Raw genomic sequence first — 27,860 nt, 5'->3', positions numbered from 1 at the left:
TAAATCCCTCGGAATGTATATTTAACTATATACACAGTTCACAATAATCTAGAAACTTCTTCACTTTTTTAAGTTCTCCATTCCTCTGGCATTCTCACTGGCTTGTTGTACGACAATGAAATATGAAACTCCAGTGTAAACAGTTGAAATGGAAATAGTTCTGGTTGTCTTGACAAATATGTATCAAGATTGGAAGGTTTTGGAGCTTGTGAATGTTACTACACTGTCAATAATACGTTCATTGAGAGAATGCTATAGTTCCCAGAAGTGCCATATGTTCTGCCAATGCAGCTGAAATGAGGAGGGCGTGGCATGCATGAACTCTCTACCTCTCCCCTCCCACCACAGTAATTTTATTACATCACATCCGGCTGGTGGAAATCCTTCAGCCTTTCAACAAGGGCAGTGGAGTGAAGCGAGTTTGTGAAAGTCATGCTACGCACATTTTATGCTTAATTGCAAAGCGAGTATATCCCAGCGTCCCGCTGTGGCAACACTGCTCTTCTCGTACTACGGACACGCCAGGCAGAATCGTCAGCCGACCCACGCTCACGGCTCTTTCTTCCAGGAATATTTAATGTCATCAAATCATTCACATATTTTATTGGAAGAATTCTGACATCTGCTCAGGACGCGACAAGCGGACCATTAAAGTGCGTGTTGAATACAGATATGTTGGTATTGCCATAATTATGTAATGCGACGTGCAAGGATGGTATCTCCAGACTGTTGTCTTTGACGTGATGTCCTGAATTGTGTCGTGTTGTACAGTTAAATCAGGTATTGGCGGAATTACTGTGTTGCGAAACTTCTGGATGTGAACAGTGTACATTTGGGAACAGTTATATCTGTGAACTTCATGTGGAAGTAATTAGTCAAGCTGCATGAAGGAAGTCAACGATGCTGTCATTGGGGGCACTTGTCTTCCTCGTCGGGTGTGTCATCAGGACCCGAGCCCAATACGGTGAGTAGGCATCACGGAGAACATTCTTTGCAAACATTTGACGAATTCCGGTCATGACAGTTTTCTCTTAAAGCATTTTTTATAACTTTTCCATGAGGATTATATGACTGGTTACTGTACTGGGAGAGGTTGCGCTAATGACTTAAACAGATTGTGTCGCTAAATTCCATTCCTGGTAGTGTACACTTATACATCGACACTTTCTAGCATGGCGACACTGGAATGTAAAAGTGGCACGTTTTCCCTCAAGCAAACATACAAAACCAGTTAAGAGCGTATTTTGCAGAAGGAAATTTGAGTCGACCACGTATTTCTATGAAAAAGAATGAATAGTTAGCACTTGAAGCACTAGCAGCAGAGATCCATGTCGCATATCTGCAGTTCTGGGGCAACTCATAAACACCTTGGCTCCCTCTACAGCTCATTACATCGCAATAGCACATCTTGGTTTACCACATGTATATTTTCGGAAAGTAAAATTATTAAATGAAAACTTAAAACCTATTACAATCTCACAGCTGATAAATGTATTGGACTCTAACAGCGCCTTGAGTGTTATTGGGGAACATAGAGGGTCTGTTTCCGACTATGCTGAACATGTACCTGGCGAGGACAGAACATGGCAGGGCATGGCAGGGTAAACGATATATTTTTACGACTAGATTGTGTATTTACAGTAACACAATTTGAAATCCCTGCAATAGACACATTCGTAAACAGACAGACAAGTGGAGCTACATGACACGAGTAACAGAATAATCTACATGTTTTTCAATAACACTTTGCAACATGTTCTATGTACTTCCATAAAAAGAATAATTGCTGATACATCAAATTAACTGGACCCTGAAGGAAGGAGGGAAAAGCTCAAATTGGCATGCTGAAATTAAAGACACTGATATAAATGCTCAAGTCACTGTCTGATTCGAGTCGGGTGAGGTCGTTTGGCCTATTGTGACTAATGTTCGACTGGAAATATATGATCATGTTATATATAATTCTTGACATGGTATATTTGACTTGCCTTTGCACGTGTTTGCTATAGATAGGGCAGGATACACCGACCTTTAAGAGAACACCCGACATTACATATCTACATCATGCAGGATGGGGTATTACTACAGAGTAGCATATTGTTACAGGGGGGATATTACTGTCTTACCATAGCGAAACGTCCGAGGTTAGGGTTGGGGTTTTACGGTATTCTTATACAGACACGCCACTACGCGAGGCTTTATTGCATTTACATATCTACATATACGCCTTACAGCATGGGATTTTACTCTTTTATCATATCGACAGATTTAGGTATGATTATATTTACATATCTGCACGGTATATTACTGCATTACTATATGCACAAGCCGCAGTGCGGTCTAGTGTTGTATTTACATCTCTTGATATCATAGGGTGGGATATCACTGCTTTACCAGATCGACACTTCAAAAATTGGGTTGTCATTGCAGCTACATCTCTACACGTCATAGGTTGGGATACTACTATATTTCCATATCGACGTGTCCAAGGTTGGGGCGTTATTGCATTTACATATCAACACGTCTAATGGTGGGGTATTATTGTATTACCATATGGACACATTACACGTTGCAATAGTACTGTATTACCATATGGACACATGACAAGTTGGGATAGTACTGTATTACCATATGGGCACGTGACAAGTTGGGATATTACTGTATTTTCATTACCTTATGGACACGTAACAGGTTGGGATATTACTGTATTACCATATGGACACGTGACAAGTTGGGATATTACTGTATTACCATATGGACACGTGACAAGTTGGGATAGTACTGTATTACCATATGGACACGTGACAAGTTGGGATATTACTGTATTACCATATGGACACGTGACAAGTTGGGATATTACTGTATTACCATATGGACACGTGACAAGTTGGGATATTATGCATTACCATATGGACACGTGACAAGTTGGGATATTACTCTATTACCATATGGACACGTGACAAGTTGGGATATTACTGTACTACCAAATGGACACGTGACAAGTTGGGATATTACTGTATTACCATATTTAAACGTGACGGGTTGGGATATTACTGCTTTACCAGATCGACACTTCAAAAATTGGGTTGTCATTGCAGCTACATCTCTACACGTCACAGGTTGGGATATTACTATATTTCCATATCGACGTGTCCAAGGTTGGGGCGTTATTGCATTTACATATCAACACGTCTAATGGTGGGATATTACTGTACTACCAAATGGACACGTGACAAGTTGGGATATTACTGTATTACCACATGGACATGTGACAAGTTGGGATATTACTGTATTACCAGACACGTGACAAGTTGGGATATTTCTGTCTTACCATATTAATAAGCGACAGGTTGGGATATTACTGTATTACCATATGGACACGTCACAGGTTGGGATATTACTGTATTACCAAATGGACACGTGACAAGTTGGGTATTACTGTATTATCATATGGACACGTGACAAGTTGGGATATTACTTTATCATATAATGGAGGTTGTTATTGGTGCAATAAAAAAATCTGATAAACTTGGTATCCAAATATGCAAATTACGTCAATCCACGAACTACTTTCACAAAACTCCATACACGCCATGCGAATCCTAAAACGTTAACATTTCATTGATGACGTAGTCACGAGTTTACATTGTTAGTAAACAAACATGGCTGCCCCCATTCTCAAAATTGGTGATTCTGTAAGAATTGATGACTGAGGTTCTGGAGTCGTTACTGCAGTAATTGACTTTAGAAAACATGAAACGGAGTACGAGCGTACTTCGTTCCCATTGAAGGTACGGATTATGAGGCACGACTGAAATGCAATCGTCTAAGAAAGGTACCAACCAAGGATTTCGATTTATCGATCACAATGCAGACGACGAATCGATTCCGTCAGGTATCAGAAACTGATATTGATGAGGTGATTACCCACAATGAAAATAGAAACACTGCCAGGAAAACTCTGCCCGGTTTTGTTGTTTCTCTTAGACAGAAAGAACTCATTTTAAGCATGAGTTTTGTTTGCACTGTATTAGCAACTAGTCACAACCATATGCCGTCGTCATGAACGACCTTAACCTTGGCGTACCGCTAAGTATTCTAACGCGAATGCTCGATTCTCTTCATATAAATTCACATACGATTTGCTTCTTTTTTTAGAGTAATTTTAAGAATGACATTATATGATAAAGAGAATTAACCTCGTTTGTTTCCGTATCATTAATATCATATATTAGGAATAAAAATTTATGTTTTATGCTCGCCAGAGGCTCGCATAATACAATTTTCATTCTTAATATATGATATTAATGATACGGAGACACACTCGGTTAATAATCTCTATGTATTGCCATATGGACACGTGACAGGTTGGGATATTACTGTATTACCATATTGATACGTGACAAGTTGGGATATTACTGTATTATTACTCGCCCGTCTAAAATACTGCAGTGTAATGTTTTAACGACAATATTACACTAGTGTAATACCGCTACATGTATGACGTCATAATGGTTTACAGTTATGACGTCACAATGCTAATACCTCTGTCACAATGGTATTAGACCTTGCTTGACTCGCGGAAAGCTGAGAGTCATCACACTGTAGACAGTTTCTATCAGTTTATGTTGGAGAGTAATAAACAGAATACTAAACTCGCTTCCGTGAAATACTATTTCTGTTGCTACTGGTAGTGTTTGTACAGGTGTTTCAGGATTACCTTCCCGAAGATGCACAGGAGACAGTAATAGTACCTGAGTACTAATTGCTACCCTTACACTACATTCTTCCAAAGTCTTCCCATTCAAGCCCCAGATGTCCCGAGACCCCCAGCTATTTCCCTCTGATGAGGATGATAGAGAAGTGTGAAGTTTATTCACCAAATACTTTTCTCCCATCCTCGTTATCTCTGCCTCGTTGTCGACGTAACTTAATCTGCTATGTTTTTAGTATGTTTTTAGAAGGCCCCGCCCCATGTTTTCACAAGTTCGAATGTGTTTCTCTGCTGCTTAAATTCAGTAAACTGGCTTACTGTAGACTAAGTACACGTGTCGGGGCTGGAGGGGGGATTTCTGGAGTTCCAACACATGCAGCAATTCGTTTTACAGATATATATTGCTTGCCGTTATGTTGTCAGACATGTAAACAGCACTGGAAGATAAACAAACATTTCTTATGCCATACAGTCATAAATATCTACTCAGCAAACCACTGACTTCCAATTGAAACACTTATGCGTTGGCACACATCTCAATGGCGTCAGTGATGATCATGTATTCAACAACAACCTTGTCAGTTTCCTCATCTTGTTAACACTTTGTTTAACTTAAATCGAATCTGACATTCCTAACATTAGTATTTACGGAAAACAAACAACTCTGGTGAAGGTTTGACTATATCATCATTACATCATAACTAACAGGTTTGACGTCAGCGAAAAAAAGGATGATTTTTCTATCAGTGGGGTCGAATGTGTTCAAATTGTTGTCCCTGTGTTTGATGTTTTAATAGTCTCACAGTCCGTTCCGTTCAGCCTTTTCTGCAATGCTAAAGCGCTAAATAAAGCAAGACTAGATTTCCTCAGGTTTCGAATCTCCCGAGTAACTGGGGCTCCTTTTTATTTTAAGTGGAAACATTTGTTTCAGTCAAAGTTATATGTCCTCCGAGGCTAAGTGTTAGTCTAGATGTATAACCCACCCCTCAGCTGGAATATAGCATTTATTCGTATCGGCAGGGAAGTCATAAAGGTGGAGTTGTCGGTCATATGGAAAAAGGCACATCAATTAATCCGTTGTCACTATTGGTCTTCTGTCATGGACATTATAATTGGTGGTATCTGTTATTCGCAGCAGTGCACTAACATGACCTCAAGTAGCTTCTGAAAAAGGGAACATTGAGCGTAAATTATTATCACAAAGAAAGACTTGTATATATCGCTGCAATTCCCAAAGACCAGATTATATTCACTAGTCTGTTCCGTCGGAATTGGCCACCAAACTGAAGCTGGCACGGCATGCAGTAACTGCTGAAAACAGCGTAATAAGTTTTGTTCATATCAGTTTAGCTGCGTATGTATCTGTTTGTCAGGTAAAGAATACGGTTGCTGTATTCAGTTGTACCTGTATATGTTTGTCAGGTAAAGAATATGGTTGCTGTATTCAGTTGTACCTGTATATGTTTGTCAGGTAAAGATGATGGTTGCTGTATTCAGTTGTACCTGTATCCGTTTGTCAGGTAAAGAATACGGTTGCTGTATTCAGTTGTACCTGTATATGTTTGTTAGGTAAATAATACGGTTGCTGTATTCAGTTGTACCTGTATCCGTTTGTCAGGTAAAGAATATGGTTGCTGTATTCAGTTGTACCTGTATATGTTTGTCAGGTAAAGATGATGGTTGCTGTATTCAGTTGTACCTGTATATGTTTGTCAGGTAAAGAATATGGTTGCTGTATTCAGTTGTACCTGTATCCGTTTGTCAGGTAAAGGATGATGGTTGCTGTATTCAGTTGTACCTGTATCCGTTTGTCAGGTAAAGATGATGGTTGCTGTATTCAGTTGTACCTGTATGTGTTTGTCAGGTAAAGATGATGGTTGCTGTATTCAGTTGTACATGTATCCGTTTGTCAGGTAAAGATGATGGTTGTCGTATTCAGTTGTACCTGTATCCAGATTGTCAGGTAAAGATAATGGTTGCTGTATTCAGTTGTACCTGTATCCGTTTGTCAGGTAAAGATGATGGTTGCTGTATTCAGTTGTACCTGTATCCGTTTGTCAGGTAAAGATGATGGTTGCTGTATTCAGTTGTACCTGTTTGTACCTGATGATGGTTGCTGTATTCAGTTGTACATGTATCCGTTTGTGAGGTTAAGATGATGGTTGTCGTATTCAGTTGTACCTGTACCAGATTGTCAGGTAAACATAATGGTTGCTGTATTCAGTTGTACCTGTATCTGTTTGTCAGGTAAAGAGGATGGTTGCTGTATTCAGTTGTACCTGTACCAGATTGTCAGGTAAAGATAATGGTTGCTGTATTCAGTTGTACCTGTACCAGATTGTCAGGTAAAGATGATGGTTGCTGTATTCAGTTGTACCTGTATCTGTTTGTCAGGTAAAGATGATGATTGCTGTATTCAGTTGTACCTGTATCCGTTTGTCAGGTAAAGATAATGGTTGTCGTATTCAGTTGTACCTGTACCAGATTGTCAGGTAAACATGATGGTTGCTGTATTCAGTTGTACCTGTATCTGTTTGTCAGGTAAAGATGATGATTGTTGTATTCAGTTGTACCTGTATCCGTTTGTGAGGTTAAGATGATGGTTGTTGTATTCAGTTGTACCTGTACCAGATTGTCAGGTAAAGATAATGGTTGCTGTATTCAGTTGTACCTGTACCAGATTGTGAGGTAAAGATGATGGTTGCTGTATTCAGTTGTACCTGTATCTGTTTGTCAGATAAAGAGGATGGTTGCTGTATTCAGTTGTACCTGTACCAGATTGTCAGGTAAAGATGATGGTTGCTGTTGTTAGTTGTACCTGTACCAGATTGTCAGGTAAAGATGATGGTTGCTGTATTCAGTTGTACCTGTACCAGATTGTTAGGTAAAGATCATGGTTGCTGTATTCAGTTGTACCTATCCCGGATTGTCAGGTAGAGAATGTATTCTGGAGTACCTGTATCAATTTGTATTTCACCAAGTCTAGTTTCAAATTCAATCAGTTACATCAACACCAAAATCCAAAATACACCTTTCAAACTTTTCTTTTCGTTCTCTCGGGGGATATTTGTAATTTCTTATTTGGTTTTAACTTTCCTGTATGTTCCACGTGTTTCCATGTGTTGCGTACACAAAGTAATGAGTTTCTCAATGTTGACGTTCGTCCTTCTTGCGATTCTACAAATAGCTCTTCAAACACGTTTTTGTTCTCATAAAAGTATCCTGCCTCACACTGTAGGATGTCAATCAAGATCTGGAGTGGGATTATACTGGTTATAAGAAAAGAGTTGAAGCTGTTGCTTTTGGTGTGACTCCTGTTGCTAGGCGTGACACAATACGTGGCTGGGAGGGGTAGTTATGGCGGGGGGTAACCATAGATCGTTCTCATAAATTCCCAAGCACTTCCAAGAGATGATAAACTGCAGCATGCACGACGTGATCGGCGCGTACTGCTTGGGTCAGTGAGAACTCTGCACTCTGATGACTAACACATTGAAAGACTCGTATTTGATGTTTATACCAGATGTCACAAAGACAACAAAAAGTCAACGTCCATATTGTGGCCCCTCCCATGCTACCGTCAGTGGGTTTACATCCACGGCTAAAACGACCTGTCAGCGCCTACTGAAGCGACAACAACAACTGCACTTCTATATGATTAATAGCAAAACAAGATTATTGAAAACACTTGGCAGAAGCTGTTCCCGTGAACGCCCTCTAAACAAACGAAAGATAACATTTTCGTTACATATATGTTCATAATTAGAACATCATTAGCACAGACAGGCAAACAGGTGAAATATTTTTCACGTCGACTTTTTATAAATATTCCCTGCATATCCTGCTTCCAAAAATGTGTTTTTAATGTACTGAGATGACCTCGAGTAGGATGGTGGTCATAATATGAAGAGTTGATGCTTATGTGTTTATTGTTGCCTCTTTCCATTTCTTCGAGAATTATACAATGTTACAGTTGAAAATAAATGAGAGATGCCCATATGTATTGCGAACATGTAGTCAACAATACCTTGTGATTAGAATAAACGAATCTTTCAAACATTTGACCTGACGTCCGTCGTTCATCATTACCTTACGTTATGTTGTTCTGGCACCACTTTGTCTGAAGCAATGTTGCTACACAACAAAACACCTTAATTCTCTGTCTTGCTATCTGACGCTGTGCCTCATGCTGGTGTTTAGCGGCACGTCTCACTCATTGTGTCTCAATACGTATCTCACGTTAAAAACTAATTGTTAGTCTCTCTGTCGCAATCACCGCAATCTTTTACACAAGTATGTATTATTTGTACGTGAAGATAACTTATGTGAACGGCATCTATATTTAGCTATGTAATATGCTGGTTATGATGTGTAAACAACATGCACCGCCCATAATGCAGTGTTAAAGTAAATCACGCAAACCACGATGTTATTACTAATGGGAAAGATTGTATTGAGATAACACAAGTATGGGTCGAGAACGTTACCGTAATGTATAAAACAGACACACACTAGAGACCACGCCACCTGTATAGACACCAGGATTACTTCGTTATTTGCTATTCCGGATTCTTTATACCAATAATAAAACATTTCGTTTTATTTATTAATATTTGATTTGTCATCATCACACAAAACCGTTTCTGAATCCGCTGAGGAAAACGATGACAGGTAAATTTCCGTCATACAAAGAAACAAGCGACAAAATCAAAAACGTTCTTTTGATAATAACATTCCAGCAGTATCATAAGATTATGTGTAATCCCTTAATCGTCATTCAAGTCTTAGATTACAACCAATTTATCTGTCAGACATGAAACCAAGTTGATCAGAATTAATACAAGGATAACAATTCAGTCGTACTTTACAATGTTTCTTCTGGAATTGATTTTCATCGCAGTCTCATATCCAACAATACATCATTTTTGTGCCGAGGATAACTAAAGATCAAGAATGTATGCTGACTTATTGCAATATGCTGGAAGCACTGGCAGCTAGAACAACTATTTTGGTAGTCATGGACAGCTGGGGGTAACGGAATAAGCCTTGCTGAAGTTTAGATATACGTGATAGTGTAGTTATTTATTAATGTGTATTAATTTTGGGGAGTTATAGTATAGTCATTTAACAATGTGTATTACTTTGGGGGAGTTATAGTTTAGTAACTCAATAATGTGTATTACTTTGGGGGAGTTATAGTATAGTCATTCAATAATGTGTATTACTTTGGGGGAGTTATAGTATAGTCATTCAATAATGTGTATTACTTTGGGGAGTTATAGTAGTGTACTTTGGGGAGTTATAGTATAGTCATTCAATAATGTGTATTACTTTGGGGGAGTTATAGTTTAGTCGTTCAATAATGTGTAATACTTTGGGGGAGTTATAGTATAGTCATTCAATAATCCTCGAATCACAGATTTTGGAGTAGGTACAATTGACACGTCCTGTCACTTTCCCCTGTACTGTTCACTTGACATCAACTGTCATAAACAAAGCTCTGACAAGGTATCCACATCCTATCATACACACTACAGCCCCGATAGACCTAACCCAGTAAAAACAGAAACAGGTAAATGGTTTAAGATTTTATGGAGTAAGGACACTGACAATAATTTCATTACAAACTTCACCAACACCTGTAATAATGTTTATCCAACTCTTATCAACATGATAAATAGTAACATTGACAGGGCTATACAATATTTAGTAAACCTGTACACACTAAGAAACTGTACTCTGGGGTTATGAAACAAAGAAATATTACCCAACCACCCTTGTGGGACAATGAACTGGACAACATTAAACAACAGAAATACACAGCATTAAGGGCACATAGAGACAATAATATGGGCATTTCTCTGTTCAGAAATGTACGGTTCATCTTCAAGAAAACGTTTATAAAGAAAAAAATGAGTACTTTGGGAAACCGAAAGATAGACTAGTAGAGGCAAGAAAGGACCCTAAATTACTTTGGAAAATACTTCAGGAAGACCGGAGTTCACAGGGTTTATCTAACCAAATCACAGATGAACAGTGGGTAACACACTTTGTAGAGCTCCTCAGTACAGATACTCAAACAGACTACACCTCCCACTGCAGTACTTCCAACATGGACCTTATGTACACAGAACAGGGACCAATATCAGAACAGGAAATATTATTTCAAACTTACCAAATAACAAGACACCTGGACCAGATGGACTTGCCACAGAGTTTCTTAAAGCAACAAAACATAAGATTATCAAACCACTTATATTTCTTTTTAATAATATTCTGAATACAGGACACTTCCCAAACAGCTGGGGCAAGAGCATCATATGCCCTTTAAATAAATCATGAAATAAACATGACACAAACAATTACAGAGGCATTTCACTCATTGACACACTCTGTAAGATTTTTACCTCAGTTCTTAACAAAAGGCTACAAATGTGGTGTGATGAAAATAACATATTAAATGAGGCCCAGGCAGATTTGAGAGCTGGTAACTCTACTGTGGATCAAATGTTTGTTCTCCAGGCTGTTATTCAAAAGTATTCCTGCAAACAGAAGGAAAGATTCAACTGTCTCTTCATAGATTTTTCGAAGGCATTCGATACAATTAGACATGATGTTCTTTTAGCCTCTTTACATAGGGCTGGGGTATCGGGCAAGATTTATAATATTATTGCATCAATGTATTCCAATCTTTCAGCCAGTGTCAGAACTAAACATGGCCTTTCATCTTGTTGAAAATGTTTTGTAGGTACAAGGCAGGGATGTATTCTAAGCCCACATATGTTTCTTATATTTATTGATAATCTTTATAAGAATTTAGAATTGGATGGAGGTCAAGGAATCTTCATTAATCAATATTTCTTGAATCTATGTGCACTTATGTTTGCAGATGATATTTCGGCACTATCTGGTACGTGTAATTTGCTTCAAACGAAATTAAATGTTTTAGAAAGCTTTTGTAATAGTACAGGGATGAAAGTTAACTTAAACAAAACCAAGATTATTGTCTTTAGCATTTGGGGGGCCTCTTCGTCATTATGAGAAATGGTTCTCAAATGGTTACCCTGTTGAAACGGTTTCTTTCTATAGGTATTTAGGATTAGTTTTCACACCCAAGCTTGTCTGGACTAAAGCCCAGACATGTCTTGCATCTCAGGCCTCTAAAGCTATAATGTCTTCAAATGGTTTCCAGAGGAAAATTGGTAACATAGTTTGCACTCATCTGCTTAATATTTTTGATTCAATGGTTGTGCCTATTCTTTGTTATGGCTCTGAAATTTGGGGAACATGTCATTCCAAAGTAATATAGGCTGTGCAAATTAAATTTTGTGAACAATACTTAAGGGTGAAAAAACATACATTAAATGGTATGGTTCTTGGATAGTGTGGCAGACTCCCATTACAGCATTTGTACATGTCAAGAGCGATCAAATTCTGGTTTAGACTTGTACATATGCCACAAAATAGACTCCAACATCAATGTTATTTAATGTTAAGATCACTTGATAGCTTAGGCTATAATACCTGGGTAACAAAGTTAGACACATCCTGTTTCAATATGGATTTGGTTATGCTTGGCTAAGCCAAGAAATTGGAAATATGGAATATTTTGTGTATCTATTCAAGCTAAGGCTAGGTGATAACTTAAAACAGACTTGGTTCTCGTCAATTAGTGAATCTCCTAAATGTATATTTTACAAGGAGTTTGTTTAATGTTGAAATATACTTGTGTTGTGATATCCTATGCATTTAAGAATTGCTATAACAAGGTTTAGATGCAGTAATTTTAATACGGCTGTTGAATGTGGCAGGTACAATAGAATTGAATATAACGAAAGGCTATGTACTTTTTGTAAAACCAGACGCCAGCATTATATAGAAAATGCATATCATGTACTATTTGTAATGCCTATGACATACTTAGAACGAAATATATAACAAAGTTCACTAAAGAACCACTTACTCATTACTCTGTCGTAAATCTTTTGCAAAGCAAAAATGATGCTGTCATATACAATGTTGGCCTATACTTTTACTATGTACAGAAATTGATAAACTCCAGGACATAGAGCTGCAAAGTTGTTTTGCGTCATTCAATAATGTGTATTACTTTGGGGAGTTATAGTTTAGTCATTCGAAAAATGTACATTACTTTGGGCGAGTTATAATTTATGCATTCGTTAATGTGGAATGCTTATAGGGAGATATAGTATAGTCATTCAATAATGTGAATTACTTTTGGGGAGTTTTATATAGCGCACATATCCACACAGCTATATATGCTCAATTCAATGATGTGTATTACTTTGGACGAGATATAATTTAGTCATTCGTTAATGTGGAATGCTTATAGGGAGATATAGTATAGTCATTCAATAATGTTAATTACCTTTGGGTAAGTTATAGTTTAGTCATTAAAAAAAATCATTTATTCCTTCTGGGGGAGTTATAGTTTAGTCACTGAAAAATGTGCAATACTTTGGGTGAGTTATAATTTAGTCATTCTAGTATGAGAAGTAACTCCTATATTATTCGTTAATGTGGAATACTTAAAGGAGTTATAGTATAGTCATTCAATAATGTGAATTACTTTTGGGGAGTTTTATATAGCGCACATATCCACGCAGCTATTACATGCTCAATTCAATGATGTGTATTTCTTTCGGCGAGTTATAGTTTAGTAATTCAATAATGTGTATTACCTTTGGGGGAGTTATAGTTTAGTCATTCATTAATGAGTATTACTTTGGGAAAGTTATTGCACAGTCATTCAATTATGTGTATTACGTTTGGGGAATTATTGGATTGTAATTCAATAATGTGTAATACTTTAGGGAAGTTACCACTATACAGTTAGGTACATAAATGCACCTTCTCAATACCTGATATTAACTTTTGTTGGAATAATATTATTGTTTCATTATGTACATAACCAGTTACCCCAAGTAATAAGTTTTATGTTTGTCAAAACATGTAACTACATTTCAGCATTTGAAACGTACTACGAAATAACTTGGATCAAAATGAAAATTCAACTGATTTAATTGACCAAAATCTCGAATTTTCAAAATCAGTAGTTTTATCTCTTTAATAACATATTGCTGTTTCCGTCGATTGTAGTGTATATGTTGTGTTGTTATATATTGCTTTGAATAATCTATTAATATTATACGTTGTATTACTGTGCTTTAATTATGTAAATGAAATATTGAATCCCTGTAAGTGTTTTTAGTAGATATATCTGTGTTAATTTGATTTGACTTTCCTACCTACTTATCAGACTGTACGTCTATTTCAAGGATACATCAGTCTCAACGCTCGTGCACTGTCAGATACGCAGGTGTTAGTGTCCAGGTACGACGTCGGCACCGTCAGCCTCGCCAACCTCGACTTCTCCTACAGACAGGATGGAACAACAACGTGGACAACGTTCAGGTTGAACCCTACTCGGCGGTACTTCCCTGTTACCGAGCTCAACAGTAGCACGCTGTACTACATCCGTGTGGAGGGAAGGCAAATGAGGAGCTACAGCATGGTACACGCCTATACACATATCAGAACACCACCATACAGTAAGTAGAACATGTCAGAACACCACCATACTATAAGTAGAACATGTCAGAACACCACCATACTATAAGTAGAACATGTCAGAACACCACCATACTATAAGTAAAACATGTCAGAACACCACCATACTATAAGTAGAACATGTCAGAACACCACCATACATAAGTAGAACATGTCAGAACACCACCATACTATAAGTAGAACATGTCAGAACACGACCATACTATAAGTAGAACATGTCAGAACAGACCATACTATAAGTAGAACATGTCAGAACACCACCATACAGTAGAACTTGTTAGAACACTTTAATACAGTAAGTAAAACATGTCAGAACACGACCATGCAGAAAGTAGAACCATAAAGTGAGTAAAGCATGTTAGAAAACCTAAATACATTGAGTAGGTTACGTACCTTACCCGATACAGGATGCGATGATCGTAGGTTAGGGTCTAGTACCTGAACACAATATTTGTGTTCTGGGCTTTCCCGTGCTCTACTAAAATGAGAGGAAGTAATATAATGTAAGGCATTGTTCAAAGCGGCGGTAAATCAAACTCACTCACTCTGACATATGCGCCAGTGATACAGACATCGTTACTTGTAGGTCAAAAGGCACCCAATAACGTGACGGCAGTGACGTTAGATGATGACTCAGTGAAGGTCTCGTGGTCCCCTCAACCAGATGGCCGAGTGTTGGGGTATCTGGTCATCTACACAGAGGTGGACAGCAAGGACAGGTCCCTCACGGAGTATAAAGTGAAACCAGTGTTCAGAGACTTCCAGACAGTTCTCAGGGATATAAAAGGGTCGTCTCGCTATAAGGTTGAAGTAGCTTCCATCTCTCTGGACGGAGAAGGTTCCAGCAAACAGTCCGTCTATGTAGGGGACGAAAAAACACGTAAGTATTTCGGAATTCCACTCAGGACCGAACTAATGCTCAAGCAAATAAAACAGCTTAAAAGATTTCGATTCCTAACAGTTTAATAGTTACCACATATGGAGCTTAAATATAAGAAGAAACTAGTAAAATAGTGGTTCTCGCGAAGCACAAACGATTAAGTTCGAAAATGAGGAGTTTGGTATGTATTATCATCCAGCTTGTTGTCACGGGGCAGCATCCTTCAGTTACAATGTTCTTGGAATGCTTCCAGAGAGTAAAGAATGGTTGCAAAAGTCAATGTTAGATGTTGATCCAGGTGACCCGCTAATGTACTATTGCCTGGCTTTGAAATATCAGACATTCTATGGCGATAACATGTGCTTAAGCCTTATCAACATCTGTTCTTGTCGTTAAATATTCGGTAAATATTCTTCGACCTTCAAAAGTACCCTGCGTATTTTGTCATGTATTCAGCATTATGTCAGCTCCAGAAGAGTGCAGTGAAGCAAAGTCCAGCAATACAGACATGGCTATAGTATATATATACCCAACAGATCAGTGGAGGATGTGTGTTGTTTAGTCAAGGGATTCTTGCAAATGACGCATATTCTCCTTTGAAACTGAAATAAATACTTTTCTCTATCGGACCGTTTTTGTTTGTAAGGCTCAGTGAGAAAAAGTACAGTGAAACTAAGTGCATTGAAATTATTGAATTTCTATTAATACCCCAATCTGCTGTGCAGGTAAGACATGGTAACTGTTAGAGAACTAGGTAACATGAGTGTTTTGTGTGTATTTAGGTGTGCACACAGTACAACTTCAACTTCATCTATTTCACAAGATCATCCATTGTTCCATTCGAGGCTGCGTTACAAACTAGAAAATGGCCTTTAGGTCACAACAAATAGAATAGTTGTTCGTAGGATGTAGAATAGAAGAACGGGGTAACAGTTTTCTCCGTTTGATGAAAGCATGGCATAAACAGTGCCTTAAATAAAATTTGGTATCTAACAATGTCTGGATCAACTAGACTGATTCAATGAAATACACAATAATTATACAGGCTTAGTAAATTTGAAATACCATGTACGGAAATTTCTGCGAACAAGTATTCATTTGTTGTGGCTTAGCTAGTTATTATTCTGTTTGCATTTTTCCTTTAGTTTGTCATAGCCCTATTATTAGGATAATTATGAATTATATTATTTGCTCGATTATTGATATCATTCAGTTGCAGTATTTTGCTTTCTGCGTTGATCCTTTGCCATTATTTAGTAATGTAGAACAGATTCACCTAGGGAGTTCTGTTCACAGAGAGCAGAGTCATATAATAGCGTGATGTCCCAATACAATGATTAGTCTGACTGTATATAGATCTACTGTGTTTAATATCAACATATTAAGACGACACGCGGATCGCGACAAAATTGTGTAATCTTAGCAGCGATCCGGAATTTTGATAAATGTTGAAAGTGTTTTTGCTTGGATTTCGTCAAATCCCCTGGTCGACCATTTCTTTGAAGAATGCAATAATTATTGGAACAGTCATGTTTTATACTGTGTTTTTATCGGCCACATTTGACTTCCAAAACATTGATGTTATACGTTTGCCCTGCACAGGTATACTAGCAAATACGGCAATAGCACAAACTCTGCACGAGCCATCATCACGTTTTGCCCACAGTGCACTCAAGACTTCAGTGCAATTGGAACAACTTCCGAGTCCGATCTTTATGGCTGCCAACAGTTATCCTTCAAGTTAATGAATAAGACCATGGTTATGGTCACGTTGAAAGTACATTGGCACGACATGAGCACAAAGATCTAATTACTTCGATATATGCTTGATACACTCTATAGGTCTGAAGCTTTAGATACAGTTTTCTTCGTTTGTAAATAAACTGATAATAATACGAAAGCAAGATACTTTATTGACAACAGCTTCTTTATTATATATGATGCGAAGTTGTTATCCATAAAGTATCTCACTTTCTTATTACACACCAACTTCTAATATGCCAATCAAACAGAAGATACCGATAACAATATTGCTAGTTTTGAGGTTTGATGGTCTAGGAATCTTGAAGACGGTTCTACCTTTTTTCTCAGAACATATGAACAAAGACGATGAAAATAATCCATTTATATTGGAATTTTAAAGTGTGGGTAAAAGATTGAGATGTAATACTGCTACTACTAATGATAATATCACTGTTGCGCCGTATCTCTGCCTGCGGGTATGTTCAAAGGGCCAGCATGATCATTAGTCAGGCCAATGGATCATACTGGAATTGTCCGACCAGGCTGCCTTCTTCATTCGTGTTATTCTTATACAACCGAATGCACAGTTATAACAAGGTGAACACAGTTATAGCAAGGTGAACACAGTTATAACAAGGTGAACACAGGCAAATGGCGAACAGAATCATTCGTCTGAGGTGACATCCCATTTTTGTAATATAACTTGTGGTTCAGTGTAGGGCAGTACCAAAGAAAAAACAGCTACATCTCTCAGTAATCAAGCTTGTTAAGCGCAACACCCAAATATCTAACCCTTTGATGCCATATCGGACGCTGTCGGAAGATAGAGCGCCTGTCCTGGTGTATTCACCCATTATGTAGGTTGTATACCGAGTTATCTACAGCTGGAGGCAGTTTTCAGACTATCTGGTGGAAATCAATACTGGTGTTCCCCCTTGCCCTAGTAACGTATTCCGATACATCCTCATATCGCTCATCGCAACCTTGTAATAACACGACCCTCCACTCCAAGAACGGATACAGACACGATACTGTTACTCACAGGTGCCCAGGGCACGACTTATCTCTGTATCCCTGACGCAAGCCGGCCGTTATTGCGATATTTCTACTCACCTTTCACGGCGGAGAATCACATCATGTACAACAGCAATGCTAAAACAAGTGTCAAACGAAACTTAAAAAACAGCTGTTAAACTAAATGTTAAACTAACTAAATCAAACGCCTTTTGTTCTACCTCTTATGTTGTCCCATAGCATTCTACGCACGGTACAGACCCTGGTAGCTTCTCCGAGGGCTTCTCAGTAGTACATATGCTATTGAAAAAAGGTTCTGGACCACCCGGTTCCGTTATGTTACAACAGTTAATCTGTTATGTCATGACGTAATTAATTAGTGTTATGAAAGAACAGGGTGGTCCTTAACGTTTTGGGAGTAGTACACGTATGCTCTGCATGTCTGTGGTTTGTGCATGGTACAGCTGATTTTTGTTTATATACAGCTCCGGTAGATGCGACCTTTTCTTTCTGCACGTGCACATTTTTCGTAGCCAGCTGCTTTGATTGTTTCATTTATCATGGGGGCGAGGAGCCGAAAGAAGACACACCAGCTAAGTATTGAACATATTCTTTACATTCCATTCACTACCATCAGAATCAGTAAAGAATATACTTGACATAAAAGTAAAGTATTTTTATCTGTAAATGTAACAGGATTATTTGAATATTTTCCTTTGGTAAACTCACAGTTGATGTAAATGATTACTCTCATTATAGCCTTTCTACGAATGGTTATTCCGCCACGTGACTCCAAGGTGAAGGACAAAGGTATCCTTATTTTAGTCTGTCGGGCGGACGGATACCCGAAGCCAAGAGTGACATGGCGTAAATCTGGACGATTGTTTGACGACAGAAACAGGCGAATCTATGAGGATTCGAGTGACGGGGTGTCCATCCTTAGGATCGACCCTGTAGTGTCCCGGCAGGACCACGGGACATACACCTGCATTGCTGGCAACGGCTTTGGAGAAATAGTGCGGGCGAGGGCCACCATCAAGACATACAAGGAAAAAGGTAGCCAGAACCGTTGAGTGGAGACTAGCGTCTTTGATAAGTAGAGACATGGTGTGTTTATGATAAGTAGAGACATGGTGTGTTTATGATAAGTAGAGATATGGTGTGTTTATGATAAGTAGAGACATGGTGTGTTTATGATAAGTAGAGACATGGTGTGTTTATGATAAGTAGAGACATGGTGTGTTTATGATAAGTAGAGACATGGTGTGTTTATGATAAGTAGAGACATGGTGTGTTTATGATAAGTAGAGACATGGTGTGTTTATGATAAGTAGAGACATGGTGTGTTTGTGATAAAGTAGAGACATGGTGTGTTTATGATAAAGTAGAGACATGGTGTGTTTATGATAAAGTAGAGACATGGTGTGTTTATGATAGACATGGTGTGTTTATGATAAGTAGAGATATGGTGTGTTTATGATAAGTAGAGACATGGTGTGTTTATGATAAGTAGAGACATGGTGTGTTTATGATAAAGTAGAGACATTGTGAGACATGGTGAGACATGGTTATGATATGATAAGTAGACACATGGTGTGTCTACGATAAGTAGATATATGGTGTGTTCATGATATGTAGAGACATCGTGTGTTTATGATAAGTAGAGACATTGTGTGTCTATGATAAGTGGAGACATGATGTGTTAATGATAAGTAGAGACATGGTGTGTTTATAATAAGTAGAGACATCGTGTGTTTATGATAAGAAGAGACATGGTGTGTTTATGATAAGTAGAGACATTGTGTGTCTATGAAAAGTAGAGACATGGTGTGGTCATGATAAGTAGTCACATGGTGTGTCTATGATAAGTAGATATATGGTTTGTTCATGAAATGTAGAGACATCGTGTGTTTATGATAAGTAGAGACATTGTTTGTCTATGATAAGTGGAGACATGATGTGTTTATGATAAGTAGAGACATGGTGTGTCTATGAAAAGTAGAGACATGGTGTGTTTATGATAAGTAGAGACATGGTGTGTTTATGATAAGTAGAGACATGGTGTGTTTATGATAAGAAGAGACATGGTGTGTTTATGATAAGTAGAGACATTGTGTGTCTATGAAAAGTAGAGACATGGTGTGGTCATGATAAGTAGACACATGGTGTGTCTATGATAAGTAGATATATGGTGTGTTCATGATAAGTAGAGACATCTTGTGTTTATGATAAGTAGAGACATTGTGTGTCTATGATAAGTGGAGACATGATGTGTTTATGATAAGTAGAGATATGGTGTGTCTATGAAAAGTAGAGACATGGTGTGTTTCTGAAAAGTAGAGACATTGTGTGTTTATGAAAAGTAGAGACATGGTATGTCTGTGAAAAGTAGAGACATGGTGTGTCTATGATAAGTAGAGACATGGTGTGTATATGATAAGTAGATATATGGTGTGTCTATGATAAGTAGAGACATGTTGTGTCTATGATAAGTAGAGACATGGTGTGTTTATGATAAGTATAGACATGGTGTGTTTATTTTAAGTAGAGACAGTGTGTGATTATGATAAGTAGATACATTGTGTGTTTATGGTAAGTAGATATATGGTGTTTTTATGATAAGTAGAGACATGGTGTGTCTATGATAAGTAGAGACATGGTGTGTTTATGATAAGTAGGGACATGGTGTGTTGATGATAAGTAGAGATAGGTGTGTCTATGGTAACCCTAAACCCTAAATCCCATACTTTAACACAGGCTTGCCATAGTCGTTGTGCTTACATCACTTTGTCATATTGTCATAGTTGATGGACCCTCGGGTGAGTGTTGATTCATATAATATTGTAGGCCTATTAAAGGAACTGCACAAATAATAAAGCCATTACACTACCTTGGTTGTGAGCATGGGCAGATGTTGTTCACTTGTGTTGAGCATTGGAATCAATGGTTTGTGTCATTAAAACCATGTACAGCTTATTGATTTTTGTTTGTTACAGCCAAAATTCCAGGCTTTCCCGTCATTTCCCAACACCCGGTGCTCAACTTTGTTGAAGAAGGGGCAGAGGTCATCATGAACTGCACGTCCGAGGGCACTCCCGATATCATCACGCGCTGGTACAAGGACTCCTTCCCAGTGTACTACTCAAAAGACAATCGGGTCGCGTTAGGGGCCAATGGTGAGTGAACTGGTAGAAAATATGTTATAGAACCTAAAGAGAAAGGATGAAATTTTGATCTGTTTGTTTGCAATATTCCAACTATATGGCGGCGGTCTGTAAATAATTGAGCCTGGATCAGACAATCCAGTGATCAACATCATGAGCATAGATATGGTAACTGGGATACGATGACGTCAACCACGTCAGAGGGCCTGACAACCCGATCCTGTTTGTCGCCTCTTACGACAAGCATGGGTTACTAACCCTCATCTTCACGGGTCGAACGCATGAAATGGGCTACCAATATTCAAATGAAGGTCGTCACCTGTTTCTAATATATATAACGGTCAGTCGGGTTTAACTCCATGCAAAGTTTTAGTCGTCTAGCACAGTGGGGACCTGTGCCTGGTGGCAGCGGCAGTGAAAAATTGGCTTTCCCTATGATGAAGTTTGTAGTGTACATAAGTATTTTATTAATTGTCGGACATCGATGCCAAAATGCAACATGACTACGTTATTCGAAATGGGAATCTGTTCGTCGTCGTTACACATGAATTTACTTCATACATTAAAACGTGCGGTAAGCGCTTAGTGTACTAGATTATGTATTCCCAGTTGCTACACTTAATAAAAACCTTGGTTTGGCTCAGCCAGCATTTGTATTCTTTCCTTGTTTTCCTCCCCAGCACAACTAATTATTGTACGCGTGAAGCTCTCAGACCAAGGAAAATACGAGTGTTCTGCTCAGAATGACCTGGGAGTGGTCTTCTCCTACCCTGCACATCTCTACGTTAAAGGTAAAGGCCACGTGTCTGTGTTTCGTGTGTTTAATGGGTCACGACCAAAATGAACCTTGTTTTTTACGTATCTTGTAGATTTCAAAATACAACTCTACCTAACTGTTCAAAACACAAACGAGTGTAAACATAACAGAATTTAGCCTCAAGGTTGGTTTATTGTTTGCTGTTCAACGCCGTTCTGAGCGTTCAAAACTTGACGAGATAATTCAGTAGCTATTGGGAGAAATTTTGAATATTGGTATACGCAATTGCTATACGATGACAGGCATGAACCAACTCAGCACGCCTGACAACATCGTCTCAAACAGGCATTATTGGTTGAAGGACAACTGGGCTTTTCACGGTCAGCTTGAAGTCGCTAAGACCACTTGTGAACAGTACTGTGCGCCTGTTTACAGTTACTGCTGTCTTACAACAATAATCCAAAGTAGAAACACTGGACGAATAACAAATTATGCTCAAAAAGCGACGTTTTGGTATAAATATTTATGTCAGCTAATGAGTAAATCACGAATCGGCTATTAATATTTTCATGCGTTCATACTAATTAGATTTAGCTATAAAGGATGTATTTCATTTCCGTGATAATGTTGAACAGCTTACGGCCTAACTTCCCACACTTAAAAATAATCCTGGCGGTACGGGCTAGGATTATGCTGCTTAAGTCCTCAAACCAATTAGACTTCACGTACAGCGGTGTGGAACATATCGCTGACATTACCAACACAGTGCTCAAATCGTCTCCCTCAAATTAGCAGTGTAGCCCGTGCCAGAGTGGGTTTGTGCCATGTAAACAACATTCCATCTCACCTCAGAGCGCTTGTTTTGACTCATAAACCATCTGTTTTTATCATTCAATATAGTGTGTATGAATGTCTGTTCTCAAAACATAGTGGCAGTGAAATGTCTTTATCGCGGAATCGTCTGATTAGAGACAGATGTTAAAATGTTTGGATTGTGACAAGCGAAACTCAGTGATGTAACATCGTAGCCTGGTAACCGATGGCTTTAAGTGTGTCACCGTGTGAAGTGAAACATTTTAGTCTGACACCCATTATTCCTCATACTCCTGGGACGGTGGGGGGTAGCCTAGTGGTTAAAGCGTTGGCTCGTCACGTCGAAGACCTGGGTTCAATTCCCCACATGGGTACAATGAGTGAAGCCGATTTCTCGTGTTCCCCACCATGATATTGCTGGAATATTGCTAAAAGCGGCGTCAAGCCATACTCAGTCGCTCATTCCAGGCACTCCTGCCTTCAGACAACCTTCAAGTAGGCCTAAAATGGAACATTACACCATGCCCTTGATTCATAAATATACAGTTTTGCTAGTTGGGACGATTATACACGCTACTGTATGTCCTCTGGATCAACTGGTTTGAGAGCCCCTCACACATTTAACGAGGCTAATACATATGGATCAGGTGTTCTTTAAACTCCGCAGTGTAGCATAAAGGTCATGTTCTTTAAGTGTCGTTTACACCAACAGCAACCGCTGGAGAGAACGATAAATAGAATTAATGCATCACAAGTATGTATGTGGTGCACTTTATAATTCACAGTATAATAATTAAATATGATGCCAAAGCTTGAAAACGGTATCTATATCTATAATAATTAAATATGATACCAAAGCTTGAAAACGGTATACGTATCTATACCGAAACGTCTCTATTGTACAATAAAGAAGTTGAACATCCATAAAGACTTGTCATTGCTATTGCTCACAACTTCTAGAATGGCTCTCAAACAGTTGATACCAAACCTGTCCACACTGAATACTAGATGACCTGAAAGCTAAATCATTTACACACGACAAGAAGCAAACCTATATGACTTGTAATAGATACCCTAATAATTATAAAAATAGACGAAACCCTCATACAAGATGATCTTCATGATCCAAGTTAATGCTCAAATTAGATGCTAAGGATCCGAAATGACCTACATACAAAATGACCTACATACTAGTTGACCTAGATATGTAATGCTAATGATGATGATAATGAATTTATATAGCGCCTACTTCCAAAAAGTATTTGCCCAACGGCGCTGAAGATGAGAGTAAGAAAAGTCTATGAGAGGGATACTGTGAACAGATGGGCTTTTAGTGCATTTTTGAAAGAGTCTTTACAGTTGATTTCTCTGATAGTGATAGGGAGGCTGTTCCAGAGTAATGGGGCTGCAGCTGAGAAGGCTCTGTCACCCATAGTGGTCTCTTATCATATTACATACCATATGATGTGTTATCCAATTTGGATAAGGTTATTACGAATGCAGTATATTAGATATCACTGCCTATGTTATTGACAATTATGCACAGAAAACCGTCAAATTGGACGGACGTACAATATTTGCTTTATGAAATGGTGTTGGATTCGTATGAATAAGTCAGGATGTTGGTGATACTGAACTTTATACATTCAGTCAAGGTATATGTATTAAGGAGTATTGCGAAATATATATTACGAAGGCCTATTTCACTAGTCATGTAGTGTTTTTCTCCGTAACCAATTCTCCGAAAGTGCAGAACGTTCAGGGCCTATGCTAATATCTACGTGTAGCTATTCTGTAATTAGGTATGGTAAGGCGTGTTAGAAAACAGCATGGCGCCAACCGACTATATTTATTCAGATGGGTTACACGTGTTTTCGTGTTATGTTGTGAAGAAAAGATTTATATTGATCTCGTCAAAAGTATTGAGAGAGATCATGATAATAATGACCTCTCTGTATCTCTCTCGAGAGTGCACCAGAGAGTACTCGACTGAAACAGTTTTTGTTTGTTGGACCATAAATGACAGTGATGGGTTGAGAAATGTTGGTACCTCTACATGTATTAAATATGATATTGATAACAATATTTCTTAGTGATGTGCACATCCTAAACGGTGTTTTTTAACATCTGACTGTAAAGAATCAGTATATATTTATTCTTATACAAATGTTTAATATGTGTTGTTTGTTTTTCCTTATTCATCATGGGATAATCATTTTGAATCTGTCGGTATTGTTTTGAATTGAATAACACCAAGAGACGAACAATCATCCCGAATCAATGCATTTCCTCAGAACGAATTTTGATGATGACACCCCCGTCGTTCCTGCGGTCCAAGCTGCGGTTCAAGGTCGACTACGGCGAGGAGGTGTCGTTGACGTGTGACGCCGTGGGTCAGCCTGTGCCGGATGTATGGTGGGAGCAAAACGGAAAGCGCCTGAAGGGCCGGTCTCACAATGGTCAGAATATTAAGGTGCTGCAAGACTTAAGGCAAACATCTAACTACACATGTGTGGCGTCCAACCCACTCGACACCATCCGGAGAGACTACTCAGTGAGGGTGTTCGAACCTAAACTTGAAGGTAGGTGTTGTTGTTGAAAGCAGTGATGCGGTGATGTTCTACTCCGACAATATACCTCTCTCTGAAAAGATCAGAGGACGACTTCCTCATCAGCCAATCAGCATCGAGGTTTTTAACTTTCTGTACAAAAGTGATCATAGCAATCAAACCAGCACATCTGATTTCTGCATCTAGAAAATGAACTAAAACGAAGTTCCAGTAGTAGCAGCGTTATTATATTGTGGCAGTTGTTGATACTCAAAGCATCTTGTTGTGCACCATGGCGCATTGACATCCAAGTGAGTGAACCACTGAAGAAATATCCGAGTTCTGCGTGGACTTTCATTTGTACAAATCGACATTAAGAGGTGGTTACAAATGTGGTCGAAAATAGTTTCAAGAACCCTATGGGATGTCACAGAACGGAGACTTCCCATAGGTTTGGGTTCTATTGACGCGATCTAAGGTGTGCTCAGATCTTAACAGAGACTGGTACTGTGTCTGGGTAAAATGTCTGATGTGAATAATTTTATGTGTAAAATAGCACGTTATGAAATGGGATTCGAATCCTGGTATATCCATTGTGTCTGGACACTTGTCGTTATAAATGTATATAATTTCTTTTTTTCCAGGGTTAACAGATCGTTGCGTTTGCAAAGAGAACCAGCAGAGAGCAACCAGAATAATGTAACGCGTTAGCCACACAAATTACAAACAAGACCCTAACCCCCAACCCCCACCTAGTACATATTTTGATAATTAGAGCTATTCTCTTCTTTCATTGCTACGGTTTGAGTAATTGATTTACTGTGTCTGAAAATGTGGCGGGTTTCAATGGTTACGATGCACACTGTATGGGATGTATGTGTTGTTTGTAATTTGTGTGGCTAGTTGTATTTAACATGTGGACAGATTCTACAGTTTATAGCTCTATGTTGGTTCTTTTTAGCTTGACATGATGGAGAATGTCGAAATGAACAATTCATTAATGATGCTATATACTTTGCAGGATCAGCATCTTGCAACCATTTTACCGTAACTGCATTGAAGTCATGTCTGTCTCAAAGAACTCTGTGTACATTTAGAAAGAGATTGCTGCTAATAACGACTTATAAATATTTTTTCAGATTGTCGGTAGTTGTTGAAATTAATGATTCTGTCATTAATTTGGTATTAAAAGACATTTCCCGTTATCCAATACTCAAATACCTCTTCAAATCTAAAAACACAAATTATTTTCCTCCCTATTAGATCCTCCGCATTACCTAATCAAATTCAATCACAAATCATAATAAACTATATTCTTGACGTGAGAGTAATCATTGCAAGACTTTTACACTCGTGAGCGTGAAACGTCATTTATTTCTCGGTATTATGATCATTGGCCCTTTTGCAAAGACCTGCGTGTCCTCCCACTGTGCTGATACAAGATGGTGATATTGCTTCGTGTTTCGGTGTAGATCATATATCCTGCAGGAAGCTCGAGAGACTTTCAACATGGGACATTGTTTCAGACACCATGGTGGCGCCCTCCTTCAAGCCCGCATCTCTGTCCGTCAAGGTCAAGTTCGCCGGTTCCACTAGTCTGACTTGTGAGGCTGAAGGCGATCCTGTCCCACGTGTCATCTGGTTGTTACGGGGGAAAATACTCAAACGGAAGTCAGACAATGGCAAGAACGTCTTACGGCTTATGCGGCTGAGAGGGTCTGGAAACTACACCTGCACGGCAAGCAACATCGCCGGCAACGTCAGCCAGGTCTATAATGTTACCGTGGCGGCCAAAGTAGGTAGGTGCTTTACTGTTTGACGTATAAAAAGCGAAAGTCAAATGAAAATATGGGTGATCAACGTACCCATGGGGATATGTTATCACGTTCTCTTTGGCTATCGAAAAGGCCGTAAAATAAAATATCTATAAAACGTTACTTACATGTTTAATTTCAGAGAGATTCAGAGTAAGTCGACCAGTGGACTTACAGACAGCAGTGGTGTTGCCGAACGAGGTGGAGTTGAAGTGGGATCCCCCGAAGAACCTGAGTGGGGTGACAGGGTTCGCTGTGTATGTGGTGGACACTGTTACCAGTGACGAGACCCGTGAGGAGCTCCCCATAGTGTACAACCACACAGTGACTAACCTCCAACCAGACAGACAATATAGCATCCGGGTTACTTCGTTATCAGAGTCGCTTGACGGGAAGGGCACTCCTGCCGTTTTAGTGAAGACTCTTAAACTTGGTAGGGACGTGCATTTACCTTCCCGAGAACCTGCTTGAAATTTTCTGTCCACTATTGAAAATAATTATTTGTTTGCGAGACTGAAAAGGAAACATGATAATCGTCGGCAGTACAACGCTATTTGAGTGATATTCACTTATTTTTTTTCATTTGTATGCCATAGCATAATTTGTAATTGTAATGATACAGATGATTGTGTTGCGGTGTTGGCGCATCATGATGTTACATGTAATTAATTGGCGTAACAGACAAAGGGTAACATCGTAGCTACGACACGTGGTAGCATGTAGTTCACCTGACCTGGGTGGGTAAAAAGTCCCCCCCTGACATAGACTATTGCATGTCGAACGTGACATGGCGTAACACGTGTCGTACGTGACATGGCGTA

General features: G+C 38.7%; 1 protein-coding gene across 1 annotated transcript; it reads left to right on the top strand.

Annotated features, from left to right (window-relative positions):
• Positions 1-373: 373 nt before the first annotated feature.
• LOC124260769 (tyrosine-protein phosphatase Lar-like) lies at positions 374-27,860 on the top strand. Its single transcript, XM_046695087.1, has 9 exons — positions 374-964; positions 14,014-14,286; positions 14,892-15,185; positions 18,702-18,998; positions 20,939-21,118; positions 21,787-21,897; positions 24,971-25,258; positions 26,752-27,024; positions 27,182-27,860. Exons 1-9 carry the CDS (start codon positions 901-903, stop codon positions 27,508-27,510), a joined length of 2,109 nt encoding a protein of 702 aa, XP_046551043.1. The 5' UTR covers positions 374-900; the 3' UTR covers positions 27,511-27,860.

The sequence above is a fragment of the Haliotis rubra genome, unplaced genomic scaffold (assembly GCF_003918875.1).
Source record: "Haliotis rubra isolate DU_JTF1 unplaced genomic scaffold, ASM391887v1 Scf775, whole genome shotgun sequence".
Taxonomy (NCBI): domain Eukaryota; kingdom Metazoa; phylum Mollusca; class Gastropoda; order Lepetellida; family Haliotidae; genus Haliotis; species Haliotis rubra.
The sequence above is the reverse complement of the archived record's forward strand: the minus strand, read 5'-3'. Positions and strand labels throughout refer to the sequence as shown.

Bases quoted from the DNA above. Each gene is read 5' to 3' on its own strand.
- LOC124260769 (XM_046695087.1), top strand. From the start codon at position 901: ATGCTGTCATTGGGGGCACTTGTCTTCCTCGTCGGGTGTGTCATCAGG. The intron at 14,287-14,891 runs GTAAGTAGAACA...CGTTACTTGTAG, and splicing joins TATCAGAACACCACCATACA to GTCAAAAGGCACCCAATAAC. The intron at 27,025-27,181 runs GTAGGTGCTTTA...GTTTAATTTCAG, and splicing joins TACCGTGGCGGCCAAAGTAG to AGAGATTCAGAGTAAGTCGA.